Here is a 24,756-nt window from a genome sequence, read left to right on the forward strand (position 1 = left end):
GCTCGCGCTGCCGGTGTTAACTTCGACGGCAGCATTTTGCGCGAGAAGGCGATGGAAATAGCCGACCGACTGGGCATCAGTGACCTTGCGGCGTCAAATGGCTGGATCGACCGTTTCCGGAAGAGGCACGGCAGCGCATATAAGACGGTATCCGGGGAAGCAGCAAGTGTAAACTTGGAAACAGTCGACGATTGGAAGGCCACACTGTTGTGTCGGCAGCGGCAGGCAAGTGGGGGCCCATGCCCAGCAAACGCGCGGCGACCGCCGACGCAGAGTGGGAGACTCGGAGCTAACTGCTCCCGATGAAAACCGGAACGAAGACTCAGCCGACCCGTGGCCGTTTATTATTAAAAAGGACTTCACATGCCAGATGACACCTCCTGATTGGTACCAGCTCGTCACATGACAGAAGGGGGGTGCGCCATCTAGCTAAACAACTACAAAACATACATGTACGATAACACAGAGATCTGACAGGGGGCTACACTATACTACATCATCCCCCCCTGGAAACAAAGCAAACATACAGTGAAACGTGCATACAAGATGTGCACTTAAGTCCAAAGGCAATTTCAGTTCGTTCCCCCCCACGTTCACATACACGCGCACCAGTCTTGGGCACCAAAACACAGGCAGTCACTCAAACAAAGTCTGACAAGGAACACATTTTATACCTGTGTGAACGAAACATATGAACTGTCTCCTAAATGTCACAGCAAGGCCCCTAGCCGTGGCATTTCGAAGACGGCAATACGCTCTACACTACAGAAACAAAATCATCGAGCCACGGAGGCCGTTTTCTGTCACGATGAGGACGCGTGCGTACCTCAGAAGAACTTTGGGGGTTGCGACGCGTTTCGGTCGACTTTAAAGACCCAGTCGTCCCACTATTATTTACCTCCCCCTGGTTGGAAAACTGAATGTGGTTGTCGCTCAAAGCTGGAGAGGGTTGCCCAGGAAGCTCCTCTCGACGTCCCAACAAGTCCTGGGAGGCTACCGATTCCCCAACGGAATCAGAGACGACTGCTGACTGTATAGACTCAGAAGTGATACAGTCAGACGCACTACTTAACTGAAGCTTATGGCTATGAGAAGACGCTGTCACTACAGACAAGTCATCGGAATGACTATCCAAGTTTGAATATGAGTACAAAAAGTCTCTATCACTTGTACACAGTGTACTACCTGCTGGATCCTTCATCACTAGGGTTAACTTAGACACATGCCACGTCTTCCCATCACTGAGTAGAAAAGCAGATGGTCCTATCTGGGCCTTGACTTTACGAGGTTTACTGTACTTTAAGAATCCTTTCCTGTTAAATCTTATTCTGACGGTGTCTCCAACCTTGATACGAGTTGCCTGAGCACCTCTACGTTTGTCTACGTACTGTTTAGTCTGCGACTGTTTCTGCAAGACCCTTTCTTGAACTCGAGACACAAGACTATCCTGTTCCCATAGATCTACACAGAGCCGCATGGTTCCATCCTTCTTGCGCACCACCACGAGTGGAGACACCCACTCAGAAGCCTCAACGCGCTCGATGACGTCGCAGTCCTCGAGACGTCGCAATTCATTTGTTACCTGGTCACGGAGAGCCAGGGGTAGTCGGCGCAACTTTGAAGATACTGGTTTCGCATCTTGCTGCCGATGAATTCGGTGCACAAAGTTGTTGACGAGACCCGACTCGTCACTGAAGAGGTGATCAAAACCCGGAGGCACACCTGTGAGGCTCTGTACTAAAGGAAGCGATGGTAGACGACATGTCAGCGACGTACCGTCGATCTGTATGCCCAAGCGTTGGATGGCGTCTAAACCCAGCAGTGATGTTCCTGTAGTCGTTACGTGGAACGTGACGGAGCATGACCTTTGGAAAAACTGGACAGTGGCTTGAAACAGGCCTTGAATGTTGATGCGTTGCTTGGAGAGGTTTCTCAAGTCCACTGTTGCTTGTGACAGCCTGTGCTGTCGACCAAAGTTATTTCTAAAATCTTCGGCCGTCATCAACAACACAGATGCTCCCGTATCCAATAGCAGTCGCATGGAGACGCCGTTAACTACGACCGGAACTTCCAAATCTTTTTTAGTTTCAAAAGCGCTTACCGTCAAGACAGACGCGGACGGCTGCCCTGCGGAAGTTGAAGACAGCGTCTCTGCGGAAGAGACGTGTTGCACCGCTGTTTGGGTCTTTCGACATACCGAAGCGAAATGGCCCAACGTGTGGCAGGCGTTGCATCGCCGATTTCTTGCTGGACAATTCCTCTAAGACGCGATATGGTTCCTGCTGCCACACCGATCACATGAACCAGGGTTCCCAGAGGAGCCATGTGCGAAATGTCGGCCCTCTTGGCGGCCTCTCGGAAGAAGTCGGCCCTCTTGGCGGCCTCTCGGAAGAAGTCGGCCCTCTTGGCGGCCTCTCGAAGAAGTCGGCCGTCTTGGCGGCCTCTCGGAAGAAGTCGGTCGTCTTCATGGCCTCCCGGACTACGTCGGCCATCTTGGCGGCTCCTCGGAAGAAGTCTGCCATCTTGGCCCGTCGACGGAACGCCAAGTTGAGATGCCTCGATTCTTCGTACATTTTCGGAGCCGAACGCGCGGTTCGCTCGATGCAAGGCTTCTAACAAGCGTCCAATTTCTTCTGCCTTGTCCAGGGACAGGGCTTCGCCATGAGCCAGTAACTTTTCGCGAACGCTAACGTTCGCTACCCCATGTATTATTTGGTCTCGGACGCGCTCGTTGTAGGTTGTGCCGAAGTTGCACTGTACCGCCTTCTCCTTCAATGAGGTCACGAATTCCAGGAATCCTTCTCCCTCGAACTGCTTTCGACTGGTGAATTCGTGCCTCTCCGCCAGAACATATTTTGACACGGCGAACAGCCGGTCAAGCCACTGCAAGAGTTTCTGGAACTCTGACACTGGCGGGACCGCATCACTTGACGTTGACGCTGCGCCGGTTAACTGCCTTGCTGCTTCCTGCTCCTCGTCGGCAAAGTACTTCCGTTGTCCCTCACGCCCGAGAGCGCTGACGAGCGCAAACGCTCGTCGCCGGTCGCTTTGAGGTGGGCCTGAAAAATTTTTTTACATCGATGCCATGGAATTAACGGTGGCCCGGGCAATTCCAGAAAAACAGGAAGGTTCGCCGTAAAAGACGCCATGCCCGGTAGCGTGCAGGAGACAGAAGGAGGCAAGCCGGAGCTCGCAGCAGGAATGGGGCAAGGAAGAACAAGGGGGGCGAGTAGGCCTAGGCTCGGAAGCCTCGCGACGCCAAGTGCGTCGGCGGCATTTGCTTGCCGTGCGGACACGGGAAGGGTCGCTTCACTTACGAAGCTCGTTGGTTTCCCGGGGCTTCGGTCGGAACCGCTGCGGGAATCCCATCCTCGTCGCCAAAAGATGTGTCGGCAGCGGCAGGCAAGTGGGGGCCCATGCCCAGCGAACGCGTGGCGACCGCCGACGCAGAGAGGGAGACTCGGAGCTAACTGCTCCCGATGAAAACCGGAACGAAGACTCAGCCGACGCACGGCCGTTTATTATTAAAAAGGACTTCACATGCCAGATGACACCTCCTGATTGGTACCAGCTCGTCACATGACAGAAGGGGGGTGCGCCATCTAGCTAAACAACTACAAAACATACCTGTACGATAACACAGAGATCTGACAGGGGGCAACACTATACTACACACACTATCTGCCATAATCGAGGGGTAGGGTATAAGCCTCGTGACATATACAATGCCGACGAAACAGGTCTTTTCTTTCGGGTGCAGCCATCCAAGTCGTTAAGCCTGAAGGGCGAAGCATGCCACGGAGGCAAATGCAGCAAAGAGCGATTGACGGTGCTCCTTTGCTGCAACATGGATGGCTCGGACAAGCTGAAGCCATGGGTAATCAGAAAATACAGAAACCCACGGTGCTTAAAGAACATTCACCTGCTGCCATGTCACTATAAAAGCAATAGTCGTGCATGGATGACGGGTTCTTTGTTCGAAGAATTTCTTCGTTACTTCGACAACAAGATGGGCTCCCAGTGCAGGAGTGTTGTCCTTTTTCTGGACAATTGTGCTGCCCACCCGAAAGACCCGCGTTTCTTCGGAACGTTAAGCTTGTTTTTTTTCCTCCAAACACTACGAGTCGCTTGCAGCCGTTGGATGCCGGCGTCATAAAGAACTTAAAGCACTCGTACAGGAAGTCCATCGTAAAGCGCTGCCTGGCGCGTATTGATCGCGGACAGCAGCCTACGATCATTTCAATACTGGACGCTATGCACTACGTCGCTTCAGCGTGGACTGCAGTGAGCGCGTCAACTGCACAGCACTGCTTCGCGCGGTGTGGCTTTCGCATGGATGGCGGAGAGGAAACTGCCACGGAAGCTGAAGAGACGGAAGCAGCTTCTCATGATCAAGAGCTGAGTGAAGCTTCGTATGCGCTGGGTGCCACGGGAGTCACGTATGACGACTACGTCGCCGTGGATGCTGCTGTCGTGACGTCCGAGTGTCGGAGTATTGCCGAGATAGTTGCAGACTTGGTCGCGAGTGAAGCCTCAGACTGTGGTGACGACGAGGAGCACGAGCCGCATGATTCCGGGGAGTTGGCGGACCCGAGCTTTGGAGAAGCCGTCGCGGCTCTGGACCTCCTCCGCAGGTACGTCGCACCTCAAAGCGACGCTGAGAGCAATGCGGCTTTCCAGGCCATCGAGAAACGCGTGGTGTTTTCCAGCGAGCGGAAAAAACGGCAATCGACCATTCTCGATTTTTTTAAGACCTAAGCTCACTTGATGTCGAAATAAATTGTTTCAAGGCAAAGCTGCACTGTTTTCATTAATTTTCGGACCTTTCCTCACTGTTGCGTTTTCCCGGCTGTTACGTTTTTTTTTTTCGCGGTCCGGTGAAAAACGTATGAACGGGGTTCCACTGTATAGGGCAAGGGTGCAGTTGGGGGACGCAGGAAAAATGACTCAAGTGTGCACACTAATATAAAGCAATATAGAGGATTATAGGTTTGGCAGGTAGTTGCCCGAAATACTGAGTTACTAATACAGCTCAGACCACTTATATAACGTGGCAGTTTATAGCGCAGAACCAAATATAAACTGTATAGCGGTCTATTTTGACTCCCATTTAACTTCCCGCATACCACTTAAAGTGCAGCGGCACGAGTTGAAATATCTGTCATATAGTAATTACTAGAAAACCCTGCAGACAAACGAGGCAGAAAGCATGCTCCTCAATGAGGTGCACCAGCAGAGGAAATAGCGACAATGGCGATGGGGAGGAGGAGGAAGAGGAGATGCGGAGTGAGCGAACAAACAAGAGAGGTGGAAAAAAACAAAACAAAATGCGATGGCAGCACGTTGGCACAACGGGCACGCGCAGGCTGCCCTAGGCGACAAAGGTGATTTTTGCTTAGCGGCACACAGTTCGCACCCAATGCATGCTCACTGTCGCTCTTTGACTCTTCAGTTAATGTGCGGAAAGTAAAAATAGTCACCGAGTGATTGTTTTGTACACAAATGGGGTCACAAAAGTGTGAATTATTGGGTAGGCAGGAAAAACAAATTATGATGGTACTACAGTCAATTTGTTGTTTTTTGTAACTCCAGCACCGCAAAAGATTAGGTCGAGGCCGTGAGTGCCCTTCATGTTCGCCCGTCGCTTAGTGCATATAACATATCGCACATGCAACCTTGACTCTCCGACACCGTCAGTTTAAACAGTGTTCCGCAAATTCACAAGTTCAGAACACTGTCCACACACAAGCGTCCGCTGTTCCTACCAATACACATGCATGTACACAAACTTTGCGAAATGCATTCTTGGTAACTGCTGGCTGAGAGCCTGAACCCTGCTTCATGCACACTGCCATCTGTGCAGCCTGTGCACGTGACCTCAAATCACATGAATATGTATTCGTCTACAAATACGAACATATATCAAGGGCGAGCTCCCCACAACAGCATGCCACCTGACAAAATCGCCAGCTAGGCCTAACCAGCACAGTCTTGTCCGGAGGGGGTGGCCAATGTTGTGCTTCGGTGAAGAGTCCATGAAATGCTTCACAATGGCTGCACGGCACTTGGAAAGCAGAGGAACCACCTCGACAATGAAAGTGAGGGCACATCCCATTCATATGCGTTGATTGGCGGACACACGCGGCTGCTTGGTCTGCATGCTTTGCAGGTGCACAGCTTTTAAAAATGTTGTATTGGCTATAGAGCGGTACTGCTTACAGTGCAGAAATTCACAACTCCGGCGTTATAAGCAGTCTATGCTGTACAGCCAAAACACAAAATTACGACCATGGCAGGTTGTGGTTTTTATATCCGCACTCCACCTCTACTGTTAAAATTTTGTAATTCTCGAATCAGGTTATGCGCGCAAAAATACAACACTGCCTCACCTGCCAAATTAATTGGTATAAATTCCATCATTGTGTAATCTGCATTCCTGGAAATGTGGCGCCACTGCCATAATATTAAAACAGTATCTTAATCTATCAGCCTCACATATAAGTAGGGTCCTTCATTTTCAGTCTTTACATTTTTTGAAATTCGAGGGGCAAGAATCGGGTGTTATTTTTGCAAATGAAAAATGAGGAGAAATCACAAGTTTTGTTTTCGAGCAAGAAAATCGCCGAGAAACCAGTGGCTGTGTTGTCTGGCAGCCCAAAGTTGTAGTAACATTCACAAACGATTAACACAAACAACGGTCTCCTTTTGGGCAAAAATGTTATATTTAAACAAGTGAAAGCACTTGCAGGATCACGTAATAGCATTGACAGCTGCTCGCAAATCATGTTACACTCATTTCTAAAGTCCTGTTCACAAGAATTATGAAAAGGGTCCTGAACCACCCCTCGGGCTTGGTGAAATGACATAGTCTGTGCATAGCATACACTGCTGTGAACATCTCGGCCAAGTTTTGCATTCGTGCCCGGCGTGTAGAGCTAGCAAGCAAAGCACAAAGTCACCTTTCTTTCAGACACTCGTTTTTCAACAGAAGCCAGCTCCTCACTCTTTTCTGGACAGTTTATTTCGTAATATAGCCGGTTCCCATACATGGCTGCTAGTGCCCGATAGCTGACGTCAATCAAGATGGGCATTTGGATCAGTAAACTTCTTGCTACCGTTACTGTCTATATTTATTGGTGAAGTTTAATAAACAGGCTGAAGTAAGCGAAAATCTACTTTCGAATTTCGATAATTACGTACTTCCGGAAGAAGACGACTATTGCCTGCTCCCGCTCAGCTGCGGCGGCCTGCGTAGCAATTAAACTTTGGCTTGTCAATTAAACTTGGTGTGGCAGCCGTTGGGTCCCGTTAATTTCGACTAGTTTTGAATGCTCAACTAGCCTCGAAATATGTGAACCTTAAGGTCAGACGACATGCAGGCTTGCCAGCGTGTGGCGACTCCTAGCCGCTTCTGGTTAGATGCCTTGGCAGACTTATTGATAGTGCTTCAAAATGTGCAAGTTGGATGTGGCCACTATCCACCGGTCAAGCTGGTGAAGGACAAAGTCGGCCCGTACCATGTAGCACGGTCCCACTGGAGCTTATGGGCACGAGCATGCACTCAAGCCCTGTTGTGCACATAGTAAATGCTACGCATAGTCGCCACAGCTGCATGTAGGTGCAGTCCGCAACGTAGCGTAGATACCGTGGCCACCGCAGGATGCCACGACAAGTCCGCTGGCTAAGCGCACTGCAGCTCGCTGAGCACAACCACATTTGGCTTAAGTTTGGCATGTCGTGGGCACCAAAATCAGAAGTAGTGACGTCTACGTTAATATCTAAAATCAAATTTGAACTGCGCACCACGGTGAAGTTCAGGAGGCGGAGCTTCTGTTGAATACATTGAAGTACTTTTTGTGGCAAAGTATTTCAGAAATAGCCTGTTTTAACTTGAAATGCATTTCTCCACTTCGATAAAAAGTGGACGACAGAACGACCACAACAGCATGACAACGAATGCATGATGATGACTGTATGACGCAATGACGATGATGGCACGACACCGTTATTATTATTAGGACAACAGCATGACGACGGTATTAGGACAATTGCATGACGATGAATGTATGACGATCATGGTGTGACGGCTAAGTTATCACATGGATGGATAGATGCCGACAGACAAACAGGCTCAAAACACCTGAAGTAGGTAAAGAACACTAATGTGACGGCTAAGTTATCACATGGATGGATGGATGGACGACAGACAAACAGGCTCAAAACACCTGAAGTAGGTAAAGAACACTAATCGCATTAAAAGTGGCTCAGCCTGGCTGCATCTTCGCGGCTCTACCATGCAAGTGCACCACAGGCGTGCACCTCCCCCTGAAAAGTTATCCTGGCCTGCCCTGCAACATTCATTCACAGATCCAGTTTCTTGTTGTTGTCGCTTCCTTTCCTGCAAGTTTAAGGCTTCTGTGTTGCCTGTGTTATTGTGACATGGCTAGCACAAAGTAGCAGAATCTGCTGTTCACTGTGAAGTTGCAAATTATGCGTGGTCACTCACAGTGATATTTTCAGCATTACTAATACTTACAGCACACACAAATAACAAGGACGAAGAAGAGAGACAAAACATGATCGCTGACTCACGACTAAACGTTTATTGCATTTATACAGCCATATAGATAGGAAAACTCAAGCATGCGTACACCCACGCACCATAATTTTCCCTCAACCAAAAGCGAAACAAGAAACGCGAGTGCTGAAGCAAGAAGTCAAATAATTTTAACGACTAGATGCTTCTAAAAAACATTTTTCCTTGTTGTGTAGTGCGAGTGATGCCTGGCTTACGCACCTGTCACCACATTTATTGATTAGGTAAGCCTCTGAAATGATGAAATGAGGCGGGCCTTTTCATTTTTGTTTGTCCACATTACGCATGTGTGATCAAAAATGGGCTTGCAACTACAGACTGTGCAATGGGTGGCCAAATGTGGTAGACCAGGGTTCTTTAATCTGGAGGAATGTTTTTGTAACCTTTTGTTTATACACCGGCCCGTTTGGCTGATGTCACAAGATCCACGACAGAGGAATCTCTTCCACAACATTGTTGCGGTACTCCACGAATTTAGGTCTGTACTTTACATGAATTATGCGCAACCGTATCTGACATTTGTACTCCTTGTCTGACATTTGCCTCCTTGCCGACCGTTTCAGCAGATCGGAATGCATTAGATGGGACCCTTTTCAGTGTCAACATCTGGAAACAAGTGCACTGCCGTGGCCATCGACTGCCTTACCCGCTACACCAAAACAAGAGCCCTACCCAAAGATAGTACAGCCTAAGTTGCGAAATTCTATGTCAAGAACATCATGCTATGGCATGGTGCACCAGAAGTCCTCATTACTGACAGAGGAATGGCTTTTTCAGCTGAGCTTACCCATGTCATCCTGCAGTACAGCCAGACAAATTGCAGGAGGACCACTGCCGACCACCTATAGACGAATGGCCTAATGGAATGTCTGAACGAGTTGCACGGCGACACGATAGCGATGTACGTTAACATCGAACACAAGATGTGGGATGCTGTGCTTCCATATGTAACCTTCGCTTATAACACAGCAGTACAAGAAATAACACAGATCACACCGTTTAAGCTGGTTTACAGAAAGAATCCAACAATGACTCTGGACGCCATGCTACCACAAGTCACCGAGGAAGAGAACCTCGATAATGCAGCGTATCTCCAGCGCACCAAAGAAGCCGACAGCTCGCCCACCTGTGCATCAAGAACCAGCAGAGGACCGATAGCCGACACTACAATCTTCGACGACGATACGTGGAGTACGAGCCTGGCGACCATGTATGGGTTTGCACCTCGACATACACCGCCGCCGACTTAGTGAGAAGCTTTTACGCCACTATTTCAGACCCTACAAGATTATCTAACGCACTGGCACACTGGATTATAAGGTGCTGGCAGATGGTATTTCGCAATCACAGCGATGCCGCTAACAACCTGAAATAGTCCATGTCATGCACCTTAGGACGTTCTACCTGCGCTAATGAACTTTGGGACTTGGTTTTTGTTGCTTTTTCTTTATAAGTGTGCTTTCGTTTTTCCCGTGTACTTGTTTATCTTTCTCGGGAGACCGCTTTTCACCTGCTGATGCTAAATGTTATCACTCAGCGTAGGAAATGCCTTCATGTATTGCCAGTTCCTCGAATGTTATCAATGTTCTATCCATTGTCTGCTTTCACCGCACCATGTGTAATCTGATTGTAGGTTCGACACAAATTGTGCAGTACTTTCTGGAAGACGCCTGCGATTACTCTGGAACCTTCGATGACCCATGTATAAAAGCCTGCATGCTTGACCTGCAGATTAGACTGACGATCACTAACTGTGTTCACCGCTATTATGGCGCTTTGAGTGTGGCCTGCTCTTGCGGGTGCGGGTTCACCTAATGAAAGCTTACTTTCATCATTCACAGTTTTGCGACTTTGTTCTTTATCGTCACTATTGTGTGACATATAAAGAACACCGTAGCAATACCGTGAAAGAAGAAATTAACTTTTATTGGGCGAATCTGTGCCCACAAAAACAGGCTACACTTAATATATGGCAACAGTGGCGAACACAGTCGGCGATCGTCAAAATCTCATCCGCGGGTCAAGCGCGTTGACTTTTATACATCAGTCGTCGAATGTTCCAGAATAATCGCTGGGACCCGCCTGCCTTCCACAAAGTTCTGCATTATTCGCGTCGCGCATACATGCAATCAGATTACACAAGGTTCGGTCACAGACAGCAGATGGGACAATCGATAGCATTCCAGAAACTTCCAATACATGCAGGCGCATCCTGCGCTGTGCGATAGCATTTGTTAGGCGGTGAAACGTGCTCGCCCGATAAAAATAAACAAGTACACGTGTCAATATTTAAGCAGAATAGTTGGGACTACTTCGTGTCACCAAAAGTAACCATAAGTAAGTAAATCAAAAGTAAGCCAATTTCGTCAATAATGTGCTGTTACAAGTGGTATGTGCTTTCATGGTATCCAAATGTTTAGAATGTTTATATCAAATTATGCCCTATATCAAACTGGTAGGTGTTTATTCGAGAGTTTGATATAAATGGGTTGCAGAACATAGTAGTGCAATTGCCATGCTAATATACTTTTGCTTTTGTTGCATGTTGTGGTACAAGCTAGTGTCCAGGAAGAAGGAAAAGATTTCGGCTCGCAGAGTATAATTTATAAAGTTTCTTCACCTCAAGGGTGATGGTGCACAGCAACTTCATAATGAAATTAAGACTGTCTGTGGCTGCCCATCATATTCCACTGTTGTGAGGTGGAAGAGAAACTCCCAAACCGGTCACATTTCTCAGACCAACAAGCCTACCTAGGCTTGACCAAACTTCTTTCACTGATGATGTGGCCACAATGAAGAAAGTGGAATACAGTCCAACCTCGATATATGGAACATGGATATATCGAATTATTGCATATATCGAACACTTTCTATATCACCTGAAAAATCGGATGCATTCTTAATTTTTATTTCGAACGGGGTCGGACGTAAAATGGATATATCGAACTCCACCACCCTAGACCATGTGCGCTCTATTGACAGGCGGTGAGCTTTCTCACAACACCCCCGAAGATTGTGGCGTCGCGATGGGCGTTCCCGACTGCTGCGCACTTTAGCTGCACACATCAATCACGCCGAGGGCGCCATTTGAACGTAGCAGCGTACGCACGCAGCGGCTTGGCTAATTCCACAACGTCAACAACGCATTGCATTTGCAGCAGTGACTCCTCCTCGGTGCCACACTCTGCACCTGCCGCGCCTCGCAAGGACTGGTGATTTGCATCCACAAAGATGCGCAGCAGTGCGCGCTCACTGGGCTTGCTCATAGATGTCTTGGTAGACGCCACTCCATACTTTGTTATTCAAAGTGTTTCAAGATGCTTCGATCGACGGACGTGGAGATTGCAGCAGAAGTAGTGGCCAAATGAAGACACTGCCGAGGTTGATCCCACAAGTGCTTTGTTGCCTTGCCCCCGACTTCAACTGAGGCTGTAGCTGCTTTGGCCCTTCTGCACTGCTACTGCGGCGCAATAGAGGGCACAGGCCTACTGCTTGTGGATCGTTTAGACTATGTTGAGGACTCCGTGTTTAAGCGCGCGGCTGCTGCACTACTTTCAGCCAAATAAACCAATACTTTGTGTGAAGCTTCAAGAGAGTATTTACTGCACCCCGATTGGTTCATTGATTGATTCGTACAAGTTCTTTATGCATTTTCTATGTGATTTTATATGACGAATTCTGGTTATCGAACTATTTCATGATCACCGTGCTGTTTGATATATTGAGGCTCGACTATATTTCTAATAAAGGGAATGTGGCACAATGTAAAATAACATGTGCAAGAAAAGGGAGATGGCAGAAAGAACGCCAGACACTCTTTCTGTTGTCTCCTTTTTTCTTTAGTATGTTATTTTACATTGCGCCATGTTGCCTTAATTAGCTATGGACCAACTCGCCCAACATAGTGTGGAAGATTTCATCCTGCAAGAGCAATGAGTTACCATTCAAATGATCATGCATGATGAAAAAGGCAATGGCAATGTGTGAAACATAGTTCCCGACAAACTGCATAGGTCTAACGTGTCTGCTCATTGAGTACGTCGGCTGCCAGCTACTCTCCAGAGGAAACACGATGCCAAGGCACTGTCGGAGCATGACGAAGTGGACTTCTTTAATTGTTTTATATCCATGGGCAAATGTTTGATCTAACTCAATGATGCTTTAGAGACCACAGAGATGAGCAAAGAGTAACAGCACTCTGATTACCCTCCGCCCAAAAAGGCCAAGGCCTGCGTGGAAGCTCATTTTGTCGGGGTTCTGGGATTGTAATAGAGTCAGCCTGACAGATTATATTAACAAAGGTCTGGCTATCAACAGAACATATTACTGCTCACTATTTAACAAATTAAAGCATGCTTTGAAGCCAAAATGTCATGGTATGCACTTCAAAGGCATCCGCCTTCTCGCTAGCAATGGAACTGCTCACTCATCTCAACGTACCGCTCTGGAAGCGATACGACGGGGCTATATTAAATACTGCAAGACTATCAAATTTATTCTCTCGATCTCAAACAAGGTTGCTTCAAGAAATCAAGGTTCCACTGTGGGGTGGGTGATTTGATGATCCACAGATGTGAGAAGTCATTCAATACAGGTTGAGCAGTGGTTTTTCATGAAGTTTGAAAGCTTCTACAATGAAGGCCTATGGAGAATTATAAATAACTGAAGGAAATGTGTGAATTTGAATAGTGACTAGAGAGAGAATTTTTAATAAATTCAAGGTAAAATCAAGTTTTTCATTTACAGTCAACGACCGATTTTTCAGACCCTCTAGGGAACGTAAAAATGTCCGAAAATTCAGGCAGTCTGAAAAAATGAATGCATGCAAAAAAACGCACTTTTTTTCTTTTTTTATCAGACCTAGAGGTAAAGGGCAAAGTACCAGGCTTCCAAAACCTTGCCAAAGCATAAGTGAAGTGGCTATAAAAAGAGGCGTTCAAAAACTCTGTATGCAGCCGGCTGCCGGTTTATTATGTACATGTGTATCGTCGGGCAGCCGGTGTTATTGCTGCAGTGGCTTGAAGAACTTGTTGATTGTTGTTTGGACGGCGTTCCGGTTACATGCAATCATATTCACCTCGATCTGAGCAAGGGTCATGTCAGCACTGTATACCGATGAAAGAGCCAACAGTGCTCGCGTCAACTCGGCGCTTGTAGGCGGCGCAGGCATTGGCTCCTCATTTTCAACATCGGAGTCTTCCGAATCCCCCACAACCTGATGGACTATTTCCTCGTCAGTCAGTTCTGCGCCAGTACTAACCGACGATACTGCTTTCCGCGCTTCGATTCCATCGGCGAGGACGACAAAGACGGAGTGGGGGCCATCGAAGGCAAGCGAAATCCTCAAGTTGCGAACAGTGGAGTTCGCTGACGAGCGTCGAAGCACCTAGGCCTAGCGTCGCAGAGCACACTTGACACAACAGCACAACCACACACCATGCTAGCCAAAATGTGGCCTGCGCAAACAAAGAGATGGCGCCACTCCGGAAACTCCGCCGGAGGTAGAAGTGTGGCGATGAACATAGCCAGCTTGGCCAGACCAAATCGGTGTGTGACGGCTAGATTCGGCTAGTTGTGGTTCAAAGCGGTGATATGCTTCGGCTGCAAGTCGATTTCCTTCACAAGGGCGCTGCGCAGCCAAAGGGCCTTCCGTTGCGTCAAAAAGTCCGGAAAATTGGACGGCGGGGGGTTCAAGAGTCCGAAACTTCAGATGTCCTCATACATTGATTCTATGGGGCTCGTGGCGGCGCCGCGAAGACGTATAAAATATCAGGCATGTCCGAAAATTTGGGCGTCCGAAAATTCAGTCGTTGACTGTATTTATTTCTTGGTGATCAAAACTTTTTACTCCCGCTTGTACTCTTTTCACAAAGAAGCAGCTTCTCCATAGTAGCCGCAGTATCAGTGGCCTCAAATTGACAAATACGTTGAAGAATGCATATAGCAATGTAGTGTTTGTCAATTAGCTGATTAACTTGCTAAGCTATTTTTCACTCCACTTCAGCCTGTATAATGGGCACAGTGCATGTGGCAAAAATTTGGAATGGACATATAGTAAGTTCTTACCACGGCCAGCCTATGCCATGACATTGATAGCTAATTATTCGAAATGCCCAGAGATCTGTTCCATGTCTTCTGCTACTTCACAGGATGCCAATGACTAACTGTTTTCCATTTTTAGCAGACAGGGCTTTTCAGAGTCGATTGCTACTGATAATGGGCCAGCAATTTCTGAGCAATTCATTTATTTCTAAGCAATTTGAACATTTGTCTAAGAGTGTCACCCTTGTGGGCTTTTAGTATTAAATTTCACACTGTAGCTCATGGTCTTGCAGCGCGATCAGAGACTAGACGAAAAAACAACACACATGGATTCACTACTGATAATGATGTAGCATTTACGTAGCAATGTTGCTGCAGTAACTTTGCTTGCCAATCATAATACCATCAGCAAATTTATTCAGCAGGCAAGCGTTCAAGAGAACAATAACGCAATGGGCACCTTTTATGGAGGCTTGAATTCTTTCAGTTGAGTACTTCAAAAATGTGTTTTTCGTGTGTAGCCACAGTTAATATTCAGAGCAAGAGTATGCTTTGAACAACTGAATGAATTGTGAAAATGCACAACACTGCAAGTGCCGTGACATTTTAATTCCATTAAGCACATCTTTGTGGCACTGTGCAAATGGCTTTGAACTTTAAGGTACTACAAAGCACTTGTAAATTTTAAATGATACCAACTTTTTCAGTTGATAGTAAGCACTCTTCTCCCATATATGCCATCATTTTCCCCTTTCGGCTCTTTCTAACAATTCATCCATACCAGCTCGCCAAGTTCACCATTTTTTTTTTTCAATTTCTGTGTCCGTGGAGCATGGTTATGACAAACATGTGACCTGCTAGACAGACACGATAGGCCTCAGTCAACACCCACCTAGTCAAGGTTGCACTAAATAAACTTGAGTTACTGCAGCTTCGAGGTACACTTTACACATAAAAGGCAAGACTTGCCAATGGGAACTCAATTCAAATGGTCCCTTTTTATCTGCCTTCCTGCAATGAACCAATGAGACTAAGTTGGCCAGCCTCACCTTCAACTTGTCCTGCAGGTCCACTTGGCTGACATCCATGCAGTCGAGCAGCATGCCTAGGATGCTTCGTGCCAGCTGTGCAGGCCAGCTGGCTGCCGCTGCTACCACACAGTGCAGGGGAGTGCATCCATGCACATCCCCCCTCGCCCAAGGTGCACCTGCAGCCAGCAGAAGGCGTACCAGGCTCCGGTGGCCCTGCACACGTTGTTAGGTCAGCAGGCACAGACGGCACGGCATAATTAGAGTGCAAACAATGTCCCTAGCTCCAAGGTAGCTTGCTTAGTCTCGAGCACACAGAACACGAACCGAGATTAACATAGCAAGTGACATGCAGTACAGGGCTACAGAATTCACTGAATGATCCACACACTGTCAGAGAAGGAATTTCGAAACGAAGTCATGTTGGTCTGGTTGGCGATATTCAGAATTGAACATATTGGGCACAGGAGGAACTCCACGATGACGAAGGTGGACAATGACATGGCCTACATGTTCAATTATGAGACGTGTCTGGCTTCCTTGAACAGAGCGCCTGGAAGCTCCTTATGCCACCATAACGAACATGTTGGCTAAGCTTGTCATTGGCAGAGGCAGCTAGACTATCACTAGTACAAAGTTTATTCTTACGAGAGAGCACTGGCACATCATGGACTCGGTCACATTAATGAATTAGGCGGAAAAGCTTAAAATTCTCCTGCCATCAGGGAAGTGTGGCAACAGTCTCATACTTGGACATTTTTTGGTGGGCGTGCCTACACACATCAGTCACTTGAAGTTATAGCTATAGTCACTATTTTAAGTATAGAGAGGGTAGCACAAAAGGAGGGACTCATAAACAGGGCCCTTGCAGACTTCAAATTATATTTCAAAAATACAAAGCCGGCGATGTATGAAAATATGTCCACCTGACATATGCCAACAGAATGTCGATAAAGGCAGACAGAGAACATCATCACAGCTTTGGATATACACCAAATCTTAAACCCTGCCACCAGTACTTATGGTAACGCGAAGTACAAAGGCTGAACACACAACTCATGCAAATGGCCATGTGCAACAGCTACAACATGCACTGGGGCAGCATATAAAGAATCAATATGACTGAAACCACAGGTAGATAAAAGAAAATAGTGCATAACAGCTCCATGAACATGCCACACAAAGTGCCCTATGCATGCGAGTGAACATGTAAAGCTTACAAACAACAACCACAAAACATGGCAATAAAGGTCAGTGAATAAGCACCTTCTGCAGAAAAAAGAACAGCTGAATGATGAACCAGGTGGTCCTAAACTAATTTTTATCAAACCTATGCATATAAATTTTCAAAGCAAATGAATTGTACCAAGATAACCCACATAAAGGTCAAAAACAAAACCATTAAAGGTGGGGAACACAACCATCCAAAACTAATAACAATGAGACTGTGAGAGGGAGTGTGAAGAGGTAGCCGCCGTAGCAACGGCTTATGTAGGCCGTCCAGCCATGGTGCAGTGGGATCTCCGAAGCGGCCAACACCACGACTGCTCAGGTCGAGCGCGCTAGTGTGTTCTACTTTCCCGCTACCTGCACGTGAGCCCATCTTCTTCTTCTTTGGAGGCAACAGTTGTGCAGCTACACAGCCCCATTCCTAGTGTGAAGCACAATTGAAATAAAGTCCAATGGTAAAGTCCATGTAAATTCTGCTGATTGTGTTGTCGTTGGTAGTGTCGGGTTCATGCGATCCCAAAGAGATGTACCAGGCAGCGTAGGTTGTGAGCGAGGCGCAGCCACAATGATACTGCAGTGCAAAATCCCGACCTGCAGAAGGTTCTTATATAGATGCCCGGGCCTGTCGAAGTCAGAGCTCCAAAAGAAGACCATCTGGCAGCTCGGAAATTATGTGGAGATAATGTAAATGTCCATCACCTATGCTGTTGACATAGAAGTGATTCTCGGGCTGAAGAAACCAGATGGCAAAGCTGCTCTTGCAAAACTTCGGTAAGCCATGCATCCATGAAGGTGGCAAGAGGCAAGAAGGTGAAAAGAAGGCAAGAAGGTGAAGGTGGCAAAAGGCAAGAGTTTGACGTAATAGTTCTGCGGAAACCCGCAAGGTGGAGAGAAGTAATTAACTAAGGTTAACTAAGTAAAAATCAGACATCCATCCATTCGTACCATTCTTGCCTTTGCTTTGAGTTGCTGACAAATTCAACTTCACCCTGCCATCTGCTAGCCACCTGGTTAGCTCAGATGGTAGAGCGGCTGCCCCGGAAAGGCGGTGGTCCCGGGTTCGAGTCCCGGACCAGGACGAATTTTTCTTCAACTACGAGGCTTTTCTTTGAGGAACCCGTATGGGTTTCCTTTGTAGCAAATGCTACGAATGGGTGGTTCTCTGATTTTTCTTTAAGTGCTGAACTGTCATTAAAACAATGGCCTGCCTGCCCTGTGCCACAAGGCCACAAGACATGGGTGGACGGGGGGACAGTAGGGATCTGTGAAGCATCTCTCTCACTATTTGTGTATCATTGCAGTTTTGCCAATTTACATGAAAAAGACTTTATCTCGTGCCAGTTGGCAGTTGGCTTCACATTCTGCTGGGAGTAAGGCATCATAAATGATGTGGCCCTTTTACAGCAATTGATGGCTTGTGTTGCCCAAATGCCGTCAAATGCTGTAGAATGCGTTCACGAGCACGCGGAATTAATTGTCAAGTAAGCAGCTTTGGTCAAGCGCTTGGCTTGACAACTAAAACTTCCTTTGATTCTTGGAAAACATATTTTGGCGAGTTGAGCCACAACATAGTCATAACTGCACTTTTTGTTATCCTAGAATGAGCACTATTTGTGCAGTACCAAAGCTCTTTGGGGCCTTCAGCAGAAATGATCACACTTAAAGAAGAGCTGTACACTCTTAGGCAAAATTACACCCTTTTGCCACACAACAGTAATCATCATCTGTCTGGTCCACATTTCCTTTCTTTAACGCGGCGAGCCCGGTACTTTCCAGTAACGAACAGCATGCGCGTTATCAGCATGACATAGCATTCCCAACAGGAAAGTTGCAGGCGCGGCGTTTTCAAGAAAGGAAACGCAAGCAAGGCAAATGACGATTATTGTTGTGTGGCAGAGATACACCCAAAAGGGTGTATCTCTGCCACACAACAACACCCAACCTTGCCTAAGAGTGTAAATTGAGGAACTGTAGGCAGTTTCCATTACGCATCTTGTGAGTGGACCTGGGGCCACTTGAAACAAAGGAAAACTGGTCAATTATACTTGAAACCAGGTCTTTTCAAAAGTGACACCACTAGAGACATGTAGAAACACCAAGTATATGCAGAAGCCGAACACCAGGGCGAGATCGGTCAAACACCTCACTTTCAGAGCGTACACGTTGTCTACTACATCACCGAGTAGGAGGTGTTTCAGTTGCGCTCCCACCTTGCAACACTGATGACTGCTGATGAAAGCACGGTGCCAGCCAATCACGAGAGCACAAGCGAACATTCAGAAAGCAATATGCTTGGGCAATCTTGCCCCAGAAAAATTAAAGCAATGATCAATAGATGAGAGGAAAATATCACTGAGCACTGGTGCAACTAACAACCCTATACAAACTGTTACTTCAAACTAACGATCCTATACAGGTAGGTTGATGACTTTTTGACACCTACCACAGGTTCCAGTCATTTCAGTCCTTCACATGCTGCCCCAGTGTGCGTTGTAGCTGTTGTGCATGGACATTTGCATGAGTTGCATGTTCAGCCTTTGTACTTGGCATCACAAAAGTACTGGTGGCAGTGTAAGATTTGGTGCACATCCAAAGCTACAATTATGTTCTCCCTCTGCCTTTATCAACCTTCCGGTTGCACATGTCAGATAGATGTTTATTCATATTGTGCTTGCTTTCGATTTCTGAAACATAGATTGAAGTCTGCCTCCCCCCAGTATATCTGTCCCTTGTTTGTCCGTGTTTCTTTCCACTGCCCTGTCTGAACCAACTAGCCCAACCCAAAGATTTATTGCAACTATTAAAAGCTCCTGACACATTTGCCGTGTCAGCCTAGTCAGTAATTTCCACACTAACAAAATGGTGAGTGTAGAAATGGACAACTACACAGACGAGTACTGTGCACTGTAGCTTAACTACATTCGAGGGTTGATTGGATGTTTGCAACTAGCACTTATGTTAGTCAGTAAATAGAACTCTAACATTGGTGTTAACTTATTAGGTTGCTTGTGGGCTCACAGGAAATGATCAGTGCCTACAGCCCAACCAGTGCCCACTAAGCCATGTATACACAGTATGACATTCATTGTCAAATGTCAATAATTTGCCAATAACTTAAGAAGTCACTTATATTGCCTTTTTTTGTGCAGAACGGTTACCCTGGCAATTTGCGTGCCTGAAGGAAATTGCACAGATTGTAAACATAATTATATAAATATGCTAGTTGATCAGATATGAGATCAAATACATATTTGACAAAATGTATTTGAATGTCATTAACATCACAGGATGCACTGTTCAGTTCAGAAATGACAGAAAACACAAGGAGGCACCTGGGACGAGCAGGGAATAACAGCAACAAGAGTTAATGGATGATGATGGCGACTAAGAGCTACAGCAACAACAGAAGCTCATGCTGCCAGACAATGACGCTACAGGCTGCACGACCCCGTCATCTTATGCTGGTTTGATTAACATCAAAGCATGGCAACCGTGCTTCTCCATTGCTCTATCGCACTGTTTCTCACCATTATACCAAACACAGCAGTGTTTCTCACCATTATATTAAACACAGCAGCAGACGACGGCGAAAAGCAGGTGATTAGTAGCAAATGCTTGCGCACGTTTTAAATAACTCCCAGAGGAGCTTCTGCGTGAACTTTTTTTCAAAATTTTTGCACTCTAACCTGCTCTAACCCTTTTACAGAGTTATCTAACTTGACCGTACCCAGGTTGTCCAATTCGCTGATGCCCATATCGCAGCCAATAACTACTAATCAAGGTGTTCCGCAAGGATCCATTTTAGGCCCTCTTCCTTTTCTTTTGTATATTAATGACTTGCCTAATTGCCTTAACAATTCAGAATGCATACTTTACGCTGATAATACAACTATATTTGCTGGAGATAAAGACCTTAATAACTTAACAACACGACTAAACAAAGACCGTTGAAAAATCTCGTCTTGTTACCTTGAGAATGCGATGCAAATAAACGCCACAAAAACATGCTTCACGATTTTTCATACTCGTCATAAGCAAACCTCTTTAGTTGCGAGTCTTAATCTAGATAACGCCATAATTTATCCATCTGATACAGCCACATTTCTTGGCATCGTTCTTGACTTGCATCTGAAATTTAACAAACATACCATATCCCTTGTTAAAAAAACTGGTTTTGGTTTACGTGCATTAATCAAATCTCAACATTACTTTCAGCAACACATCTTACGGTCACTGTATTATGCATTCATACATAGTCACCCGATATATTGCCTCAGTTCAAGGGGAAACAGGTATGAAGCACACATGTCATGCCTTCATCACTTACAAAACCAAGCAGTATGCCCGATTACATTTAGTCCTCACCTAGCTAGCATCTGCCCTCCCACTTTACCAGAATCTAAAAATCCTTCTGCTCACTTACTCGTTACAGCTAAAACTTGGTCTTTTAATTTATCTCATACGAAACCAAGGTACTGTCATTAATAATATTTCTGCCCCCAACTACTCAACCGTAATAATACAAGATTCTCGGAACAAAATAATATGTTATTACCTAAAGTATACACAAATTATGGCAAGCAGACAGTGCTCTTTTCGGGAATAACGTATTGGAATTCATTGCCTATGAACATCAAGTGCATCAATTCAGAACATTCATTTCATAAAGCATTGAAAATTCCCTTGTGGTCAACAGCCTGTTAGTAATGAATGACCTTTATTGACAACAAACAGTGTTTTGCTTTATACCCTTTACATTATCTATCACCGTCTAGTACTTAATTCGTTTTATGTATATTTCTCTGTATAATGATGTTCTAATGAAGTTATGTATTCTCATTGTTTAATATATCTTTGCTAATGCTGTTTCATTGAGCTGCAACAACACTGCCTGTCTGTATGTGATTATTTTTTGTACTTAGCACGGGAGGTCCCCTCGCCAGTTTAGACTGTGGGACCTCCTTCTGTACTAATGTTTACCATATACTTTCCTGTATCCACATATTTTTCAATAACACCTTCAAACCTTGAAACCTACACAAAGGGGAGGGGCGTGCAGGCATTAAACGAGGGAAGGTCTTACACAAATAATAACGACAAATTTGTCATAAACCAGCTGCCACTTGCCTTGCGTGCGGCTAAGTGCAGAGGCGTCTGGCCAGCATGGTCGCCGTGGTCAGACCTGGCCCCAGCACGAAGCAGCAGCTGCGCCCCCTGGCTGTCCCCCAGCATGACGCAGAGAAAGAGCGGAGTCCGCCCCAGCCAATCCTGCACCTCCAGTGCTCCCGACTCCAGCAACCCAGGCTGGATGTCGGACCAGTCGCCTCGGAGCGCGCACAGGTGCAGCACGGACTGGTCATTCCCACGCTGCACGCAAGGTAGCATCTTCAGCCTACTTCAAGACCACTTCCAGAGACCTCCAATCACTCCAAGCTCAGATCAGCCATGCTACCTACTATGCATGCAAATTTCATTGCTTTGCAGTCCTCAACTATCCTTCTCGTTCCCTTCGCACTCGTTCAGCAACAGACCACTGATTATTTGCTCTGCACATTACATGTCCAACACAACTTAATTATTTTGATTTCAGCTAGAATATCAATTCCTAACATTTGCTCTCTGAATCATACTGTCATCTTTCTGTCTTTTAATGTCGTGCCAATCAATTTCCGTGCCGTCACTCGAACAATCCTCACTTGTCAAGCTACTTTTATCCTCCAATCTCGACTTTAGAGATTGGTAGAATGCAGAAATTGTATGCTTTACTTTTAAGGTCCACACTTCACAATCTTCTATTTGAACTATATCTATATGCAGCCCACTATAAGGAAGAGTGGCTACGCAGAACATTAATAGAAGCATTGCAGGAATAAGCACAAGTAGCTAAAAGATACCACAGTGACCACAGTAAAATCTATCGCAAGACATTTTCTACAAGCTAGTAAATACAAAATGGGCATTGTCTGCAGCAGTACCATTCAAAACATGTTCATTCCACAACAGTGGAACTGTGGCACCCTTTGAAGAGAACACCGTGCTGCGAACAACCATTGCATTGTAGCAGACAACACCCACTTTAGGTTTTCATTGTAGACAAAACTGGTAAGCAATGCCTGCAGGTGTGGTTATATCTACACTCACTGCAAAATGTGAGCAGAAACAAGCTGAGCAAATTAGCATAGTTAGTACTTCTATCAATAGACTTCATCATCGCAGTCTTCTTTATACAAAATTTCTGTTTGAGCACATTCCTACGGAGGCAGTGAAGAAACGTGAAGGTCATACTCTGCTGTCATTCAAACAATGCAGGTTGTCATGCCATACAGCTAAAAAGAAAGTTCAACCAATCCTCCGTGCAAAGTGACAGCTAACTAAGTCACGTGCGGTGATAAATTGTCTAAAGGAAGGTTAAGAAAATATTTCTTGCATTTGAATAATAGTTCTTTTTTTGTAATTTCACCGGTTATAGCAAAGAATACAAACCTATGCACCAGCATTTTATTTTCTGATTTTTAGGTTGTTTGCTATAGTGATCTTTTTTTAGAATGAAAAAAAGAAAAGAAAAAGGCATCTGGCACAAAATGTCATATCTAGAGCTTGTTTCTGGAAGCAGCACCGATAAAGTTACGGCAAATTTTTTTTTTTAAGTGCACCTTGTTTAAAGGGTTTCTGGTGCATTTGATTATTTTTTCATTAATGTTACTGCTAAGTTGCAAAAAATGAACATACCACAGTTTTTTTTATTATCTTATTAATTATCACCTTGTAGGTCCGAAGGCGTTACACAAGAGCAGCAATAAAAACACACGTGATGATATGCGTAGGGCAGTGCGAAGAACTCACATTTTCCAATTTAAATGTGTACACCCACCCTGAGTGTGCGTCCCTTCTTGGTTCCTGCCTATGCCTAACGAGTATACCAGCTAGCCTAAACAAAGGTCTCACATAAAGGCGATTGTGAAAAAGAAGGAAAAGAACAGAAATAAAGTGAACCACAAAAAACACAATGCTGATTTGGTACAACTTGAACAGGCAAACATAAAATTATAAAGTAAATCAGCAAAGTGGTATACATAAGCGAAAAAATGTACTAGGTGGAAGGGTTGACATAGGTAGACCTTTGAGATTGCTTTGAAAAGAAATGATGAAAACAGGAAACAAGGGTAATTCAAAGTAATTTGCTAGGTACCCACGAAATTTTCTGCAGCCAGTACCAGTAACGAAGTGGTCACTCCGGAAAAACAAATACATCAGGAAAGACATGGTCAGGTTATGCGGCCAGGGAAACATGCCGTAGAAGAACTGTGTCTGATACAAGAGGAGGTTCACAATGCTAGTTCAAGCAGGTGGTGCCTTGAACATGGGTTGTTGAACAAGGAATGAACGAAACAAAAGCGTGGTATGGCATGGAACGACTTCAGTGTTGGTAGACAGATTGTTTGCTTTAGGGAAGTGATGCTAGTGTATGAATATTGTGAAGTTTTTCAAGGTTTAGGACAGTGCCACAATAGCACTTGATTTACATAGTTTTTACACTTGCTTTTTCAATAAATTATGATAAAATACCTAATCATTTGAAACCCAATTTACTTTGATGGTTAGATTGACCACTTATACAACACTACGATTATATTATTTATTTTGGTAAAAAACAATACTTTAGCTAACACGGATAAGATGTATCATAAGAACTTCCCCGAAAGATTTTAATTTTTTTATAGAACTGAGCTGCTATATGCTTTCACAATGCAATAAAGATGCGAGAAATTTTACAGTGAGAACTGAGGCAATCAAAAAAGCACTATCATCTGGCATGCAATGGGCCTAGTGCAAGAACACATGGGCCTAGTGCATGACCTG

At 45.6% G+C, this 24,756-nt stretch overlaps 1 protein-coding gene across 13 annotated transcripts in view; it reads right to left on the reverse strand.

Annotated features, from left to right (window-relative positions):
* LOC126536996 (uncharacterized) overlaps positions 1 to 24,756 on the reverse strand; it is a 615,291-nt gene that overhangs the window by 580,002 nt on the left and 10,533 nt on the right. For all 13 annotated transcript variants that reach the window (XM_072287449.1, XM_072287443.1, XM_072287445.1 and 10 more), the window contains exons 2-3: positions 22,024 to 22,263; positions 15,688 to 15,882 (exon numbers count right to left, since the gene is read on the reverse strand). In XM_072287449.1, the coding sequence (XP_072143550.1) occupies positions 15,688 to 15,882; positions 22,024 to 22,263 (435 nt within the window). The remainder of the gene's footprint in view (positions 1 to 15,687; positions 15,883 to 22,023; positions 22,264 to 24,756) is intronic.

Source organism: Dermacentor andersoni, chromosome 3 (genome assembly GCF_023375885.2).
Source record: "Dermacentor andersoni chromosome 3, qqDerAnde1_hic_scaffold, whole genome shotgun sequence".
Classification (NCBI taxonomy): domain Eukaryota; kingdom Metazoa; phylum Arthropoda; class Arachnida; order Ixodida; family Ixodidae; genus Dermacentor; species Dermacentor andersoni.